The 11286-nt window shown below is 55.4% G+C and overlaps 1 protein-coding gene across 2 annotated transcripts; it reads left to right on the top strand.

The window, feature by feature from the left end:
• Window positions 1-869: 869 nt before the first annotated feature.
• On the top strand, window positions 870-11212 carry GLI1 (GLI family zinc finger 1). 2 transcript variants are annotated; one of them, XM_036236062.1, is made up of 13 exons: window positions 870-1223; window positions 1458-1583; window positions 4368-4494; window positions 4629-4721; window positions 4989-5184; window positions 5435-5579; window positions 5920-6009; window positions 6093-6230; window positions 6564-6713; window positions 7334-7498; window positions 7993-8223; window positions 8784-9051; window positions 9473-11212. In XM_036236062.1, the coding sequence occupies exons 3-13, from the start codon at window positions 4395-4397 to the stop codon at window positions 11182-11184; spliced, it is 3288 nt and encodes a 1095-aa protein (XP_036091955.1). In that variant the 5' UTR covers window positions 870-1223; window positions 1458-1583; window positions 4368-4394; the 3' UTR covers window positions 11185-11212. The 2 variants fall into 2 exon arrangements, with proteins under 2 accessions (XP_036091955.1, XP_015983183.2); XM_016127697.2 differs by lacking the exon at window positions 1458-1583.
• The last annotated feature ends 74 nt before the right edge of the window (window positions 11213-11286 follow it).

Below are 11286 nucleotides of genomic sequence, written 5' to 3'. Positions count from 1 at the left end.
TTCTCATAAAGAAAGGTCAGAGAGACTAAAATAGATGCCCCTTCCCTTGCATCCGGTCACCATGGCAACACAAATTCAAAGCAACAGGGTACTCCACTATCAGACGCTACCACTCTGCACTAGCATCCTCTGCCAGTGTGCCCCTCCGTTTCTTTGGGCTCATACAACCCTCTCCCTGGTCTCCTAACTGGGCTTTGGTGGGGGGACCAGCCTCCTCTACCTCCGGACTTCGAGAGAGTGTCATATGCCGAAAAGGCCAGCAGAGGGAGCAGACAGCCTTGAAGAGCTGAAAGTGAGCGGGCCGCGCAGAGGTGCGGAGGTGGCTGTAGTCTCCAGAACTTCGAGAGGAAGGAGAATGAGGGTTCCTCGGGAACAGCGTTTCCGTGCCAGAGTTCCTTAGTAATCTTGTGAACACACACCCTGCACCCAAAGCCTCAGCCGCTGTTCCTCTTTTATGTTCCGTAGACCTCTTACCTTCCGCCCAGGACCCCCAACTCAACTCTGTCCCAATCCTGCTTTTCACCAAACCCCAACTCCGTCCCAGCCCCTCCATATATCATCTGAAGAGTGAGGCCAGCAGATAAACTACAAGGTGGCGGAATGCTCAGAACCAACCAAAGTCGACGTTCTTTCTGGGATGAACGTTTTCCGCCGCCCCCCCCCCCGCCCCCCATGTATTCCTCAATCTGTTTTTCTGGCTCTGGATCAGGGCCTCTTCATGGACAGCCCATCCAAGAATCCATGCCGGGACTTACTGCCCACCACCAACAGCGTGTTCGGCCCGGGTGGGGTGGGGGGGAGTTAGGCAGCCTAGGGTCCCTCAAGGGAGGGGGAGGATCCTGGGGGTCCTGGGGGTGCAATAAGCCCGTCACCCCCTCTCTCGCTTCCAGCCAGCCCGCTTCATCCTCCAGAACGGCAAGAGGGAGGGAAATAGGAGGGAGGTGAGGAGCGAGCGGGAAGAGAGGCGGCGCGCCAGCGGCTTGAGCGAGAAAAAGTTTTTGCAGAAGAGAAAAAAAAAAAGTTTGCGCTTCTCACGGGTGGTCCCGGCTTGCGGCCCGACGGGCTGGGCCGGCGGGAGGGCTGGGGGCCAGGTTAGCGGGGGGCTGGGGGTGGCACCGAGGCTGCGCTACCGTGGCCCTGTCCACCGCCCCTCCCCACCGCACACCCCCCAGCCCAGACTACAGCCCTGGACCGCGCATCCCGAGCCCTGCGCCCAGACGGAGGTGAGAAGGGGGGCAGGCGGGGGACCACCTGGGAGCGGTGGGGGAGGGGGCCTGAGGGGATGCTCTGCTTGTGAGGGACTCTGCCTAGCCAAGAGATCGAACTGGGGCACAGAGGCAAAATGGGAGTGGGAGAGCCTGGGGTGAGATATTAGAAAGTTTGGAGAACTTTTTTCTTTTGTAGCTCCCTTTCTCTGTATCTTTTTTCTTCTGACAGTCTGTGTGTCTCTGCTTCAGGCAACCGTGGATCTCTTTGTCTCCACCTCTCCCATACATTAGAAACATCTCACTTTCATGAGGTTGGCATGAAGAAGCTGAAGGGACAGCTAGCTGGAAGTCTGCGTGGTAGAGAGGGAACTCCAGGTGTGTCTCTGAGCACCGGCAGCAGGACGTCAGTATTTCTGAAAGGAGGGGACAGCTAAGGAGAGAGCCCTAGGTGGGGTGGGGATGGGTGTGTATGAGGTGACAAAACTACTGGGGTGGGAGGTAGCTGGGCCTGAACCCCTGACCTGTCTAGTGACAGATGTGCTTACTGGTGCATGTGTTTTGGGGGAAAGGAGTGTATTCTAAACAAGGAAGGGGGATAAGGGGCCAGTGTCTAGTTTAGGCCCTAGAAATATTCCCCAAGGAATTTGGACTTCTGAGTCCCTAGGGCTGTAGGCTGGGTGCTAAGGAGGAGCCGAGAGTCCTTGTCTTGACCCTCTGACCTCAGGACCACCAGGGCAGTTGGGGCCAGCGGCAGTGAGACCCCTACTGGGACTGGGCGGGACCGCTGGCCTATGCATCTCCGTTGGCCACCTCTCAAACAGAAGCTGGGGACCGAGGCCTCTCCTTTGGCTCAGACCACCCTGCCTGCCCTTGCTCCCCGCTCTGAAGCCTCTTTCAGGCCCCGTGACCCCGAAACAATCCGCCCTGGGCAGCTAGTTTTGGGTGCGGGATTAGGGAAAGGGGATCCCACAGAGACTGGGGACTAAAGGTTTTAGGGAACTGGAAAACCGGGGTCTTCACAGGATAGGTCTTTACGGTCTAGTAGAGGGAGAAAGTGGGGCGATTTCCCAGGGTAGTTGTAAGGTCCGGAGTTAGGGTAGTTTTCCCTAGGGGGGCGGGGTCCAGCCCTCTCCCCCCCATTAACTCTCCGGTATCCCCTGCCAGACGGCAAGGATCCGGTCCTTGACGTCACTAAGGGGGTTCCCGGGGGTCTGGAAGGGTTAACTCTTGGGAAGCCAGTTGGGATGTCAAGAAACCTAAGGTGTCCTGACCAACCCTTTCCCACACACGCCTTATTTTATTTACCCAGTCACTTTCCTTATAGTTTCTGGATCCTTTCTTTTCTATCCCGCCATTGGGACCCCCACTCTCCAACAGAGCACCCGCCACCCGGGGCGCCACTGCCAGCTTTCTGGATGCACTGAGGGGAGGAGGGAAAAATGTGTCCCGCCTCTCAACACCCCCCCACCCCACCCCCTTCACTGTGGCTCGCTCGACTGGGCTCCCGGAGCGGGCGGGGGAAGCGGAGCCGTCTGCAGCCAGAGCCTGCGGCGGCTACTTGGGTGGGCCGAGGAGGCACGGGGGCGGGGAAGGCGGGACCGGGAGAAGGGGGCGGGGCCGACTCCTGGGAGTTGCGGAGAGGGGGTGCGAGGGGGACTCGGGAAAATAGGAAGACACAGAAGATGATTTAGGGCTCCAGCCGAGGAACTCTAGAGCTCCCTGCCGCATCCTGCGCTCTCATCCACACCCCAGAAAAATTTAACTGATGCTGGAAAAGTTGGCGAAATTTTCCTCTCAGTAGTGTGAGGAGTCGTGGGTGGGCGGTGGCACGCGTGGGCGAGGAGGGACATCGCCCCTTTTCCTCCGCGGCTCCCCTGCGGCTGGGCAGTGGGGCAGAAGTATAACTGAATAGGCACGTTTGGGGGAGTCTCTTTAGTGTTCGGGGGTCGTTTGAGAGCCCCCGCCTCCTCCTGCGTGAGTCATAGAGGAAGGAGGCGGGAGAAGTGTCCCCCCGATCCAGCTGCCAACCAGCTGTGCCCCCCTCGTAGTGCCAAGGTCGAGTTGGGAGGTCTTGGATGCGGGATCCGGATCTTCGCTAGGAAAGGAAGGGTTAGGAAAGATACAGCCCAGGATGCGGGGTTCGGGCTGGATCATGGGGTCCGGGTTCCGCTCCCCATCTTACCCCGCCCTCACCCTAAATCCCAGCATCCCGGGATCACCCACCGCGCCGGCCGGCCCGCTCCCGGTGGTTCTCCACCCTACCCCGCCCCACCCCACCCTCAGTCCCGGGAAACCGGAAAACCCGGGGTGGAGTACCAACTGGAGTTTGAGGAGAAAAGCGGACAGCGGCACCCTCTCCTCCCTCACTACTCTTCTCTAATGGATGACTATTTTTTTTATTTTCCCAAGGCCTTCCCTCACAGTTCCTTTACTGTTTCCCCACAACAGACCAAAAGAGTTAGGTGGGCGACCAAATTCAAACCACCTCAGAATAACACCAGCTTCCGATCTTTGTATCCAGCAGACCCGGCAGGCTCGCGTCAGAAACCTTATCCTCCTCTACACTCAGTTTTCTGCGGTAAAGAGAAAACGGGAGATCTTCCGAGCTCCCTTCTGGCCTTACCGGCCTCTTTGGGCTGTGGCGAGGGCTCCCTCTGGTGGACATTGGAGAGACTGTAGGCGGGCTGTCTCTGGGCTGGAATAAATGAAGGGAAGGAAAAGGGGCTCAGGCAGGACAGCCAGCCAGCCCAGCGCTTAAAGGCAGACGCCCGCATGAGCCCCATCCCAACCCTCAAAGCTGGCTCATGGTCAGAGCAAGAAGAAATAGGACACCCATGGTATTAAAATCACTCGAAGCTCATATAGGCACAATTAGTCCACAACACTCTCCCCCCACATACACACATACCATGCAGACAAAGCTCCCACCCAGGTCCCACAAAGGTCACCAAGACTACCTCTGCCTCTTTAGAATGTTTCCTTATCCCAGCCCTGTCTGAGTGATGCTCATTTCAACTTCATTTCCCACAGCAGATGTCTTGGAAGGGCTAGGGGCACAGGGGAAGCTCTACCCAGGTTTCCGTGCCTCAGTTAGTTATCTGACCTTCCCTATTTCCCTGCCACCTTTATAACTTGAAGATCTCCCTTGCCCTCCTGCAGTGTTCCTACACTCTCCTCTGAGACACCATGTTCAACTCGATGACCCCACCGCCAGTCAGTAGCTATGGCGAACCCTGCTGTCTCCGGCCCCTCCCCAGTCAGGGGGCCCCCAGCATGGGGACAGAAGGTTAGTGTCTATACCAATCCTTGAGAACTGGCAGATTTCTTATCCAGTCTCTTCTTTCTCCTATCAGGGTTTCAAGGTGAAAGCTTCTGTGTCTTCCATTCTCATCCCCCATTCCAGCTGTCTCTCTTTTCTAGGACTATCTGGTCTGCCCTTCTGCCACCAGGCCGGCCTCATGTCTGGCCCCCACAGTTATGGGCCAGCCAGGGAGACCAACAGCTGCACTGAGGGTGAGGCTGCAGGCAACATCTCTTCCCTTTCTGCCCCTCTGGGACTTGTCCTGAGGGAGAAAGTGAGAAGGCAGGGGTTCTAACTTGGAAGAGGAAATGCTTGGAGACGGGAGTGAGGGGGTCAGAGCATGATCAGGTCACAGATGGGGTAAATAGGGCAAGGCAGAGTCAAGTGTCATTTTTTCTGCTGAGAGTCGGGACTCACAGATTGGGTATATGGACAGACAAGCCCCTTTACCATATTTATCTCCCCTGTTTCCTGCTCAGCCCCATTCTTTCCTCCTCCTCGGAGTGCAGTCAAGTTGACGAAGAAGCGGGCACTGTCCATCTCACCTCTGTCAGATGCCAACCTGGACCTGCAAACAGTTATCCGCACCTCACCCAGCTCCCTCGTGGCCTTCATCAACTCACGCTGTGCTTCTCCAGGGGGCTCCTATGGTCACCTCTCCATCAGCACCATGAGGTGCAGATAGCCTCAGGTCCCTAAAGACCCTACCAAACCTGATTAAAAGCCTCAAGCCCTCCAAACCACCTGACCCTATTTTAATCCTTAATATTTCAAAGGCATTGGAGCCCTCCTCAGTACCTTCCCAGGACTGCCTTGACCATTTCCCATATGGTTTTCCAGACGCCCTCCACATAGCCCCAGAACTCCTGAGATTTTCTGAGGTGATAGTCTTAAGTAACTGCTCTCCCTCCCTCCTCCACCTCAGCCCATCTCTGGGATTCCCACCCCAGATGACTCACCAAAAAGGGACCTCGTCTTCCTTTGGGGTCCAGCCCTGCGGTCCCCATGACCCCACCCAGGGGGGAATGATGCCACATCCTCAGTCCCGGGGACCCCTCCCAACTTGCCAGGTGAGAGCCCTCATATTGCCACCTGATTTCCTTCAGCTGAGTGGGGAGGGGAGAGGACTTTATAGGGGAAAGTAAAGGAAGGACAGAGAATATAAAAGCTTTCAGTACCAGAAAAATAAAGGGGTACAGGTGCTGGGGGTTCACTCTTCAGGTTGAATAAGCCTCTTCCAAATGAGAGCCCACCTTTTGCTCATCCGATTCATCAGTGTGGTCTGAGGAGGAAGTCTCTCCCAAACCCAGGGGTTCCAGCTGCTTGGGTGGGGGCAGGAAGACCTGGCTGGGCAACCTCTTCCTTCTGCCCACTTCTACCTCATCACCCTCACCTCTTCCCTTGGGGAAGCTGAAGTCTGAGCTGGACATGCTGGTTAGCAAGTGCCCGGAGGAGCCTTTGGAAGGTGACATGTCCAGTCCCAACTCCACAGGCACACAGGTAAGGGCAGGGGTTACCTCTGGAACCTGAGTATAACAAAAGCTGTCACCCAACTGACCCTAAGATTGCCTCTCCTGCCCTAGGATGTCCTGCTGGGGATGCTGGATGGGCGGGAAGACCTAGAGAGAGAAGAGAAGCCAGAGCCTGAATCTGTGTATGAGACTGACTGCCGTTGGGATGGCTGCAGCCAGGAATTTGACTCCCAGGAGCAGCTGGTGCACGTGAGCCCCAGGGGGTAACAGGAATGCTGGCTAGAGTCTGTAGGACATTCTGGGTGGGACACTGTGGAAACAGGATGAGGGCAGGAGGTCAGAGGATACTCAGGTCAGAGGTCGAGTACCCTTTTGAGCAGATATAATCTAAGGAGCTGTAACTTTGTTTCACAAACTTGGAAGAACTGAGAGGTGGGCCACGCGATGTTCTTCCAGCCCCATCTTATCCCATGAGGTGGAGCCCTGGAGGAATGTGGTGGGGTGAGGAGGGCCAGGGGAAGGTCTATTTTGGGTCTCGGGATAGAGGGGAACCTCGGAGAGCTTCTGCATCTTCTCCCTCAGCACATCAACAGCGAGCACATTCATGGGGAGCGGAAGGAGTTCGTGTGCCATTGGGGGGGCTGCTCCAGGGAGCTGAGGCCCTTCAAAGCCCAGTACATGCTGGTGGTCCACATGCGCAGACACACAGGCGAGAAGCCACACAAGTGCACGGTGAGGTACCCACTTCCCAAGCTCAGGATCCCTCCCTAAATTTGTGCTCCCCACGAAGGCTAGGAGGACCCCATTATGACTTTCTGGGGCCCTAGGCACTTATGCTTTTGTAGGCCCCTTCCTCCGTAAACAAATAATAAAAATTTATATTTATGACTGTGTTGGAATGAAGATGAATGCATTGGTATTATATATTAGAATACTTTCTTGGCTCTAACAGCTAATTTCCCCCTTGCTTTTAAAAGAAATTGAGATTTTTTTGTGGGCCCGTAAAAATTCTGTGAACCCTAGGTATGGTGCCTACTATTCTGCCTAATGGAGAAGCAAGCCCTGCAGAAGACAGAAGACACTCTCAGACAAGCCCCTTTCTAAGATAGTCTAAGATCAGGGAGACCCGCCCCAGGCTTGACCAGGGGCTGCATATGGATTCAGCTCGATGTCCCTACAGGCAGAGCGCCTCCAGTTACTTGCTTCTCCAGCTTTTGCCTGCCCTCACCCCCTACTTATGGGAATTGTCCTGAAGCCCCAGTGCTCTCCCATCTTGAGTTATTTTGAGATTTGGGTTTCCTCTAATTCCATGTCCTGTCTGAGAGCTATCCATTCACCCCCATATCCCTCAGTTTGAGGGATGCCGGAAGTCATACTCACGCCTCGAAAATCTGAAGACGCACCTACGGTCGCACACTGGTGAGAAGCCATACATGTGTGAGCACGAGGGCTGCAGTAAAGCCTTCAGCAACGCCAGCGACCGAGCCAAGCACCAGAATCGGACCCACTCCAATGAGGTGAATGCCCCACCTAAGAAATCCTCCCCACTCGAGAAGCCACCTACTGGGGAGATTACCCCATAAGAAATCCCTTAGCCCAGCACCCACTCCACAGAGGTGAGTCGCCCCCACCGACATAATTTACCCGGAGAAGACCTTTCTGAAACTAAGAATTTCCACTTACCACTCTACCTCCTACCTCTAACCAGACAAAGAGCTAACCTAAGATAGACCCATCCTGACAAGAGGAGACCCCTGGCCCCTTCAACCCCTAAATTTATGAGGCCTCGTTGACCTGGGTTTACCCCCCTCATCTTTCCCAGGCCTGGGCTGTCACCTTTCCTAATCTTCCCCTTGATCCTCTCATTTTTTACTCCAAGGCCCCCACTATACTTACTTCCTTGGGTGCTACGTGTTCCCCCCTTACTCCCCTCATCCTCACTTGATGCCACTTTTTCTGCATTCTTTTTCTTTCACCTCTTCTCCTGCTGTCTTCACTCTCCACTCAACAGAAGCCTTATGTGTGTAAGCTCCCTGGCTGCACCAAACGCTACACCGATCCCAGCTCGCTCCGGAAACATGTCAAGACAGTGCATGGTCCCGACGCCCACGTGACCAAGCGGCACCGAGGGGACGGCCCTCTGCCCCGGGCACCATCCCTTTCCACTGTGGAGCCCAAGAGAGAGCGGGATGGAGGCCCCGTCAGGGAGGAGAGCAGACTGACTGTACCAGAGGGGACCATGGTGAGACGACAGCCCAGGCAAACCTCTGCGGCCATACCGACTGCCCTGCCGACATCTTTCTAGTCCCTTCTCAACTTGTCCATCCCCTCCTACCACTCTTCTGTGGCTAGTCCTCCAGTTGTCCTAGTGTTGCTCCTTAGGCTACCCCAAATCTTATGATTTTAGTGTCTCAGGATTTTAGTGTAATTATTTAATGAGTTCAGCAAATTCTTATAAAGGGCTTATTGTATTGTGTTAAGCCTTTTACATGTATAATTTCATGTATTCTCCACAAGAACTTCATGAGAAACTTACTTTCCCCATTTTCTGATGAGGAAACTCAGGCATAGAGAAATTGCCCAAAGTCATAGGACTAAGAGGACAAATCCAAGCCCAGGCCATCTGTGCTCCAGCCTAGGCTTTTCTCAACATCTCTCCTCTACTTTGCCCCGTCCCTCACCTGCTCAACCCTCACTACCCCTGTCAGCCTGCCCTCAGCCCCAGCAGTCACTGAGTCTCTAAGCTCAGGGAGCTGTGGAAAGCGGGGAGGGTGCTGTCCTCTGTCCTCATTTTCCCCACAGAAGCCACAGCCAAGCCCTGGGGCCCAGTCATCTTGCAGCAGTGACCACTCCCCAGCAGGCAGTGCAGCTAATACAGACAGTGGTGTGGAAATGACTGGAAATACAGGGGGCAGCACTGAGGACCTATCCAACTTGGACGAGGGACCTTGCATTGCTGGCACTGGTCTGTCCACTCTTCGCCGCCTTGAGAACCTCAGGCTGGACCAACTCCATCAACTCCGGCCAATAGGGCCCCGGGGCCTCAAACTGCCCAGCTTGACCCACACCGGTGAGACCTGGGTGTGGGGGGTGGTTATTGGGCTGAGATCTGGACCTTCCCTGAGGTTGGAGGGAGCACTTTACTCTTCATTGCTGCAATGTTGCACCTTCATACACTAGAAAAAGGTCTCCCTTCCTCAAGACACTTGCCTTCCTTCCATCAGAAAATTGTTGTGATATACAGAGTCTGTGAGGTAAATGCTGTCCCCTAGGATTGTGCAGTGTACAACCTGTACAACTGCTCATTCACAGCAGCCCTGAATCCCTTGGTGATACAGAAGCAAAAAGGGCATGGAAGAAAGAGGAGACTGAGTGATTAGAGTTAAGGAGCCTTTCCCTGGGATTCCAGGACAAGGCTGTCCCATTGGGGAGGCAGAGTGAGATTCATGGGGCTCCCTGACCACCCTGTCTTTTCTTCCTGTCGCTTGCAGGCACCCCTGTGTCCCGTCGTTTGGGCCCTCCAGTTACTCTTGATCGTCGCAGCAGCAGCTCCAGCAGCGTCAGCTCAGCCTATACTGTCAGTCGCCGCTCCTCTCTGACCTCCCCTTTCCCCCCTAGTTCTCCACCAGAGAATGGGGCATCCTCTCTGCCTGGCCTCACACCTGCCCAGCACTACCTGCTCCGGGCAAGATATGCTTCAACCAGGGGAGGTGGTACCCCACCCACTGCAGCACCTTCTTGGAGAAGCCGAGCTGAGTATCCAGGATACAACCCCAATGTAGGGGTCACCCGGAGAGCCAGTGACCCAGCCCGGGCTGCTGACCGCCCAGCCCCAGCCAGAGTCCAACGGTTCAAGAGCTTGGGTTGTGTCCACAGCCCCCCTACGGTGGCAGGAGGAGGACGGAGCTTTGATCCCCCACTCCCAACCTCTGTCTACTCACCACAGCCCCCTAGTATCACTGAGAATGTCACCATGGATACCAGAGGGCTACGGGAGGAGCCAGAGGTTGGGACCTCCATGATGAGCAGTGGTCTGAACCCCTATATGGACTTCCCACCTGCTGATACTCTGGGTTATGGGGGACCTGAAGGGGCAGCAACTGAGCCTTATGGAGCTAGGGGTCCAGGCTCCCTGCCTCTTGGACCTGGTCCACCCACCAACTACAGCCACAACCCTTGTTCTCAGCAGGTCTCCTATCCTGATCCCACTCCAGAAACATGGGGTGAGCTCCCTTCCCACTCTGGGCTATACCCAGGCCCTAAGTCTCCAGCTGGAACCTACAGCCAGTGTCCTCGTCTAGAACATTATGGACACATACAGGTCAAGCCGGAACAGGGATGTCCGATGGGTTCCGACTCCACAGGACTGGGACCCTGCCTCAACGCTCACCCCAATGAGGGACCTCCACGTCCACAGACTCTGTTCTCTCACTACCCCCAGCCTTCCCCTCCCCAGTATTCCCAGTCAGGCCCCTATACTCAGCCAACCCCTGATTATCTTCCTTCAGAATCTAGGCCTGGCCCAGATTTTGATTCTCCTACTCATTCCACAGGACAGCTCAAGGCTCAGCTTGTGTGTAATTATGTTCAGTCTCAACAGGAGCTGCTCTGGGAGGGTGGAGGTAGGGGAGATCCCCCAGTCCAGGAACCATTCTACCAGAGTCCCAAGTTTCTGGGGGGCTCCCAGGTTAACCCAAGCTCTGCCAAGGTCCCAGTGGCCACCTATGGATCTGGCTTTGCACCTAACTTGCCCAGTCATAAGTCAGGCTCCTATCCCACTCCTTCGACATGCCATGATAATTTTGCAATGGGGACAACCAAGGCTTCCCATAGGGCAGCAGCGCCACCTCGACTTCTGCCTCCACTGCCCACTTGCTATGGGCCCCTCAAGGCAGGGGGCACCAACCCCAGCTGTGGCCACCCTGAGGTGGGCAGGTTGGGAGGGGGTCCTAACTTGTACCCTCCTCCTGAAGGGCAGGTATGTAACCCCTTGGACTCTCTTGATCTTGACAACACTCAGCTGGACTTTGTGGCTATTCTGGATGAGGCCCAGGGGCTGAGTCCACCCCCTTCCCATGATCAGGGGGACAGCTCTGAACATACCCCACCTCCCTCTGGACCTCCCAACATGGCTGTGGGCAACATGAGTGTCTTATTGGGATCCCTACCTGGGGAGACACAATTCCTCAACTCTAGTGCCTAAAGTAGGGAATCCCACTCATCACAGATCCACATTTCCTAAGGGGTGACCATCTGGAGAAGTCAGGAGGAGGAGCCATAGCCCTCTGGGATGTCCCAGGGGTAA

Source organism: Rousettus aegyptiacus, unplaced genomic scaffold (genome assembly GCF_014176215.1).
Source record: "Rousettus aegyptiacus isolate mRouAeg1 unplaced genomic scaffold, mRouAeg1.p scaffold_m13_p_2, whole genome shotgun sequence".
Lineage (NCBI taxonomy): Eukaryota > Metazoa > Chordata > Mammalia > Chiroptera > Pteropodidae > Rousettus > Rousettus aegyptiacus.
This window is presented reverse-complemented; position numbering and strand designations above follow the sequence as displayed.

What these genes read in the sequence shown, in the direction of transcription:
- GLI1 (XM_016127697.2), top strand. Translation starts at nt 4,395, where the DNA reads ATGTTCAACTCGATGACCCCACCGCCAGTCAGTAGCTATGGCGAACCC. An exon ending in AGAAGCCACACAAGTGCACG is followed by an intron (nt 6,714 to 7,333) that starts GTGAGGTACCCA and finishes CATATCCCTCAG; the next exon opens with TTTGAGGGATGCCGGAAGTC. An exon ending in CTGTACCAGAGGGGACCATG is followed by an intron (nt 8,224 to 8,783) that starts GTGAGACGACAG and finishes TTTTCCCCACAG; the next exon opens with AAGCCACAGCCAAGCCCTGG.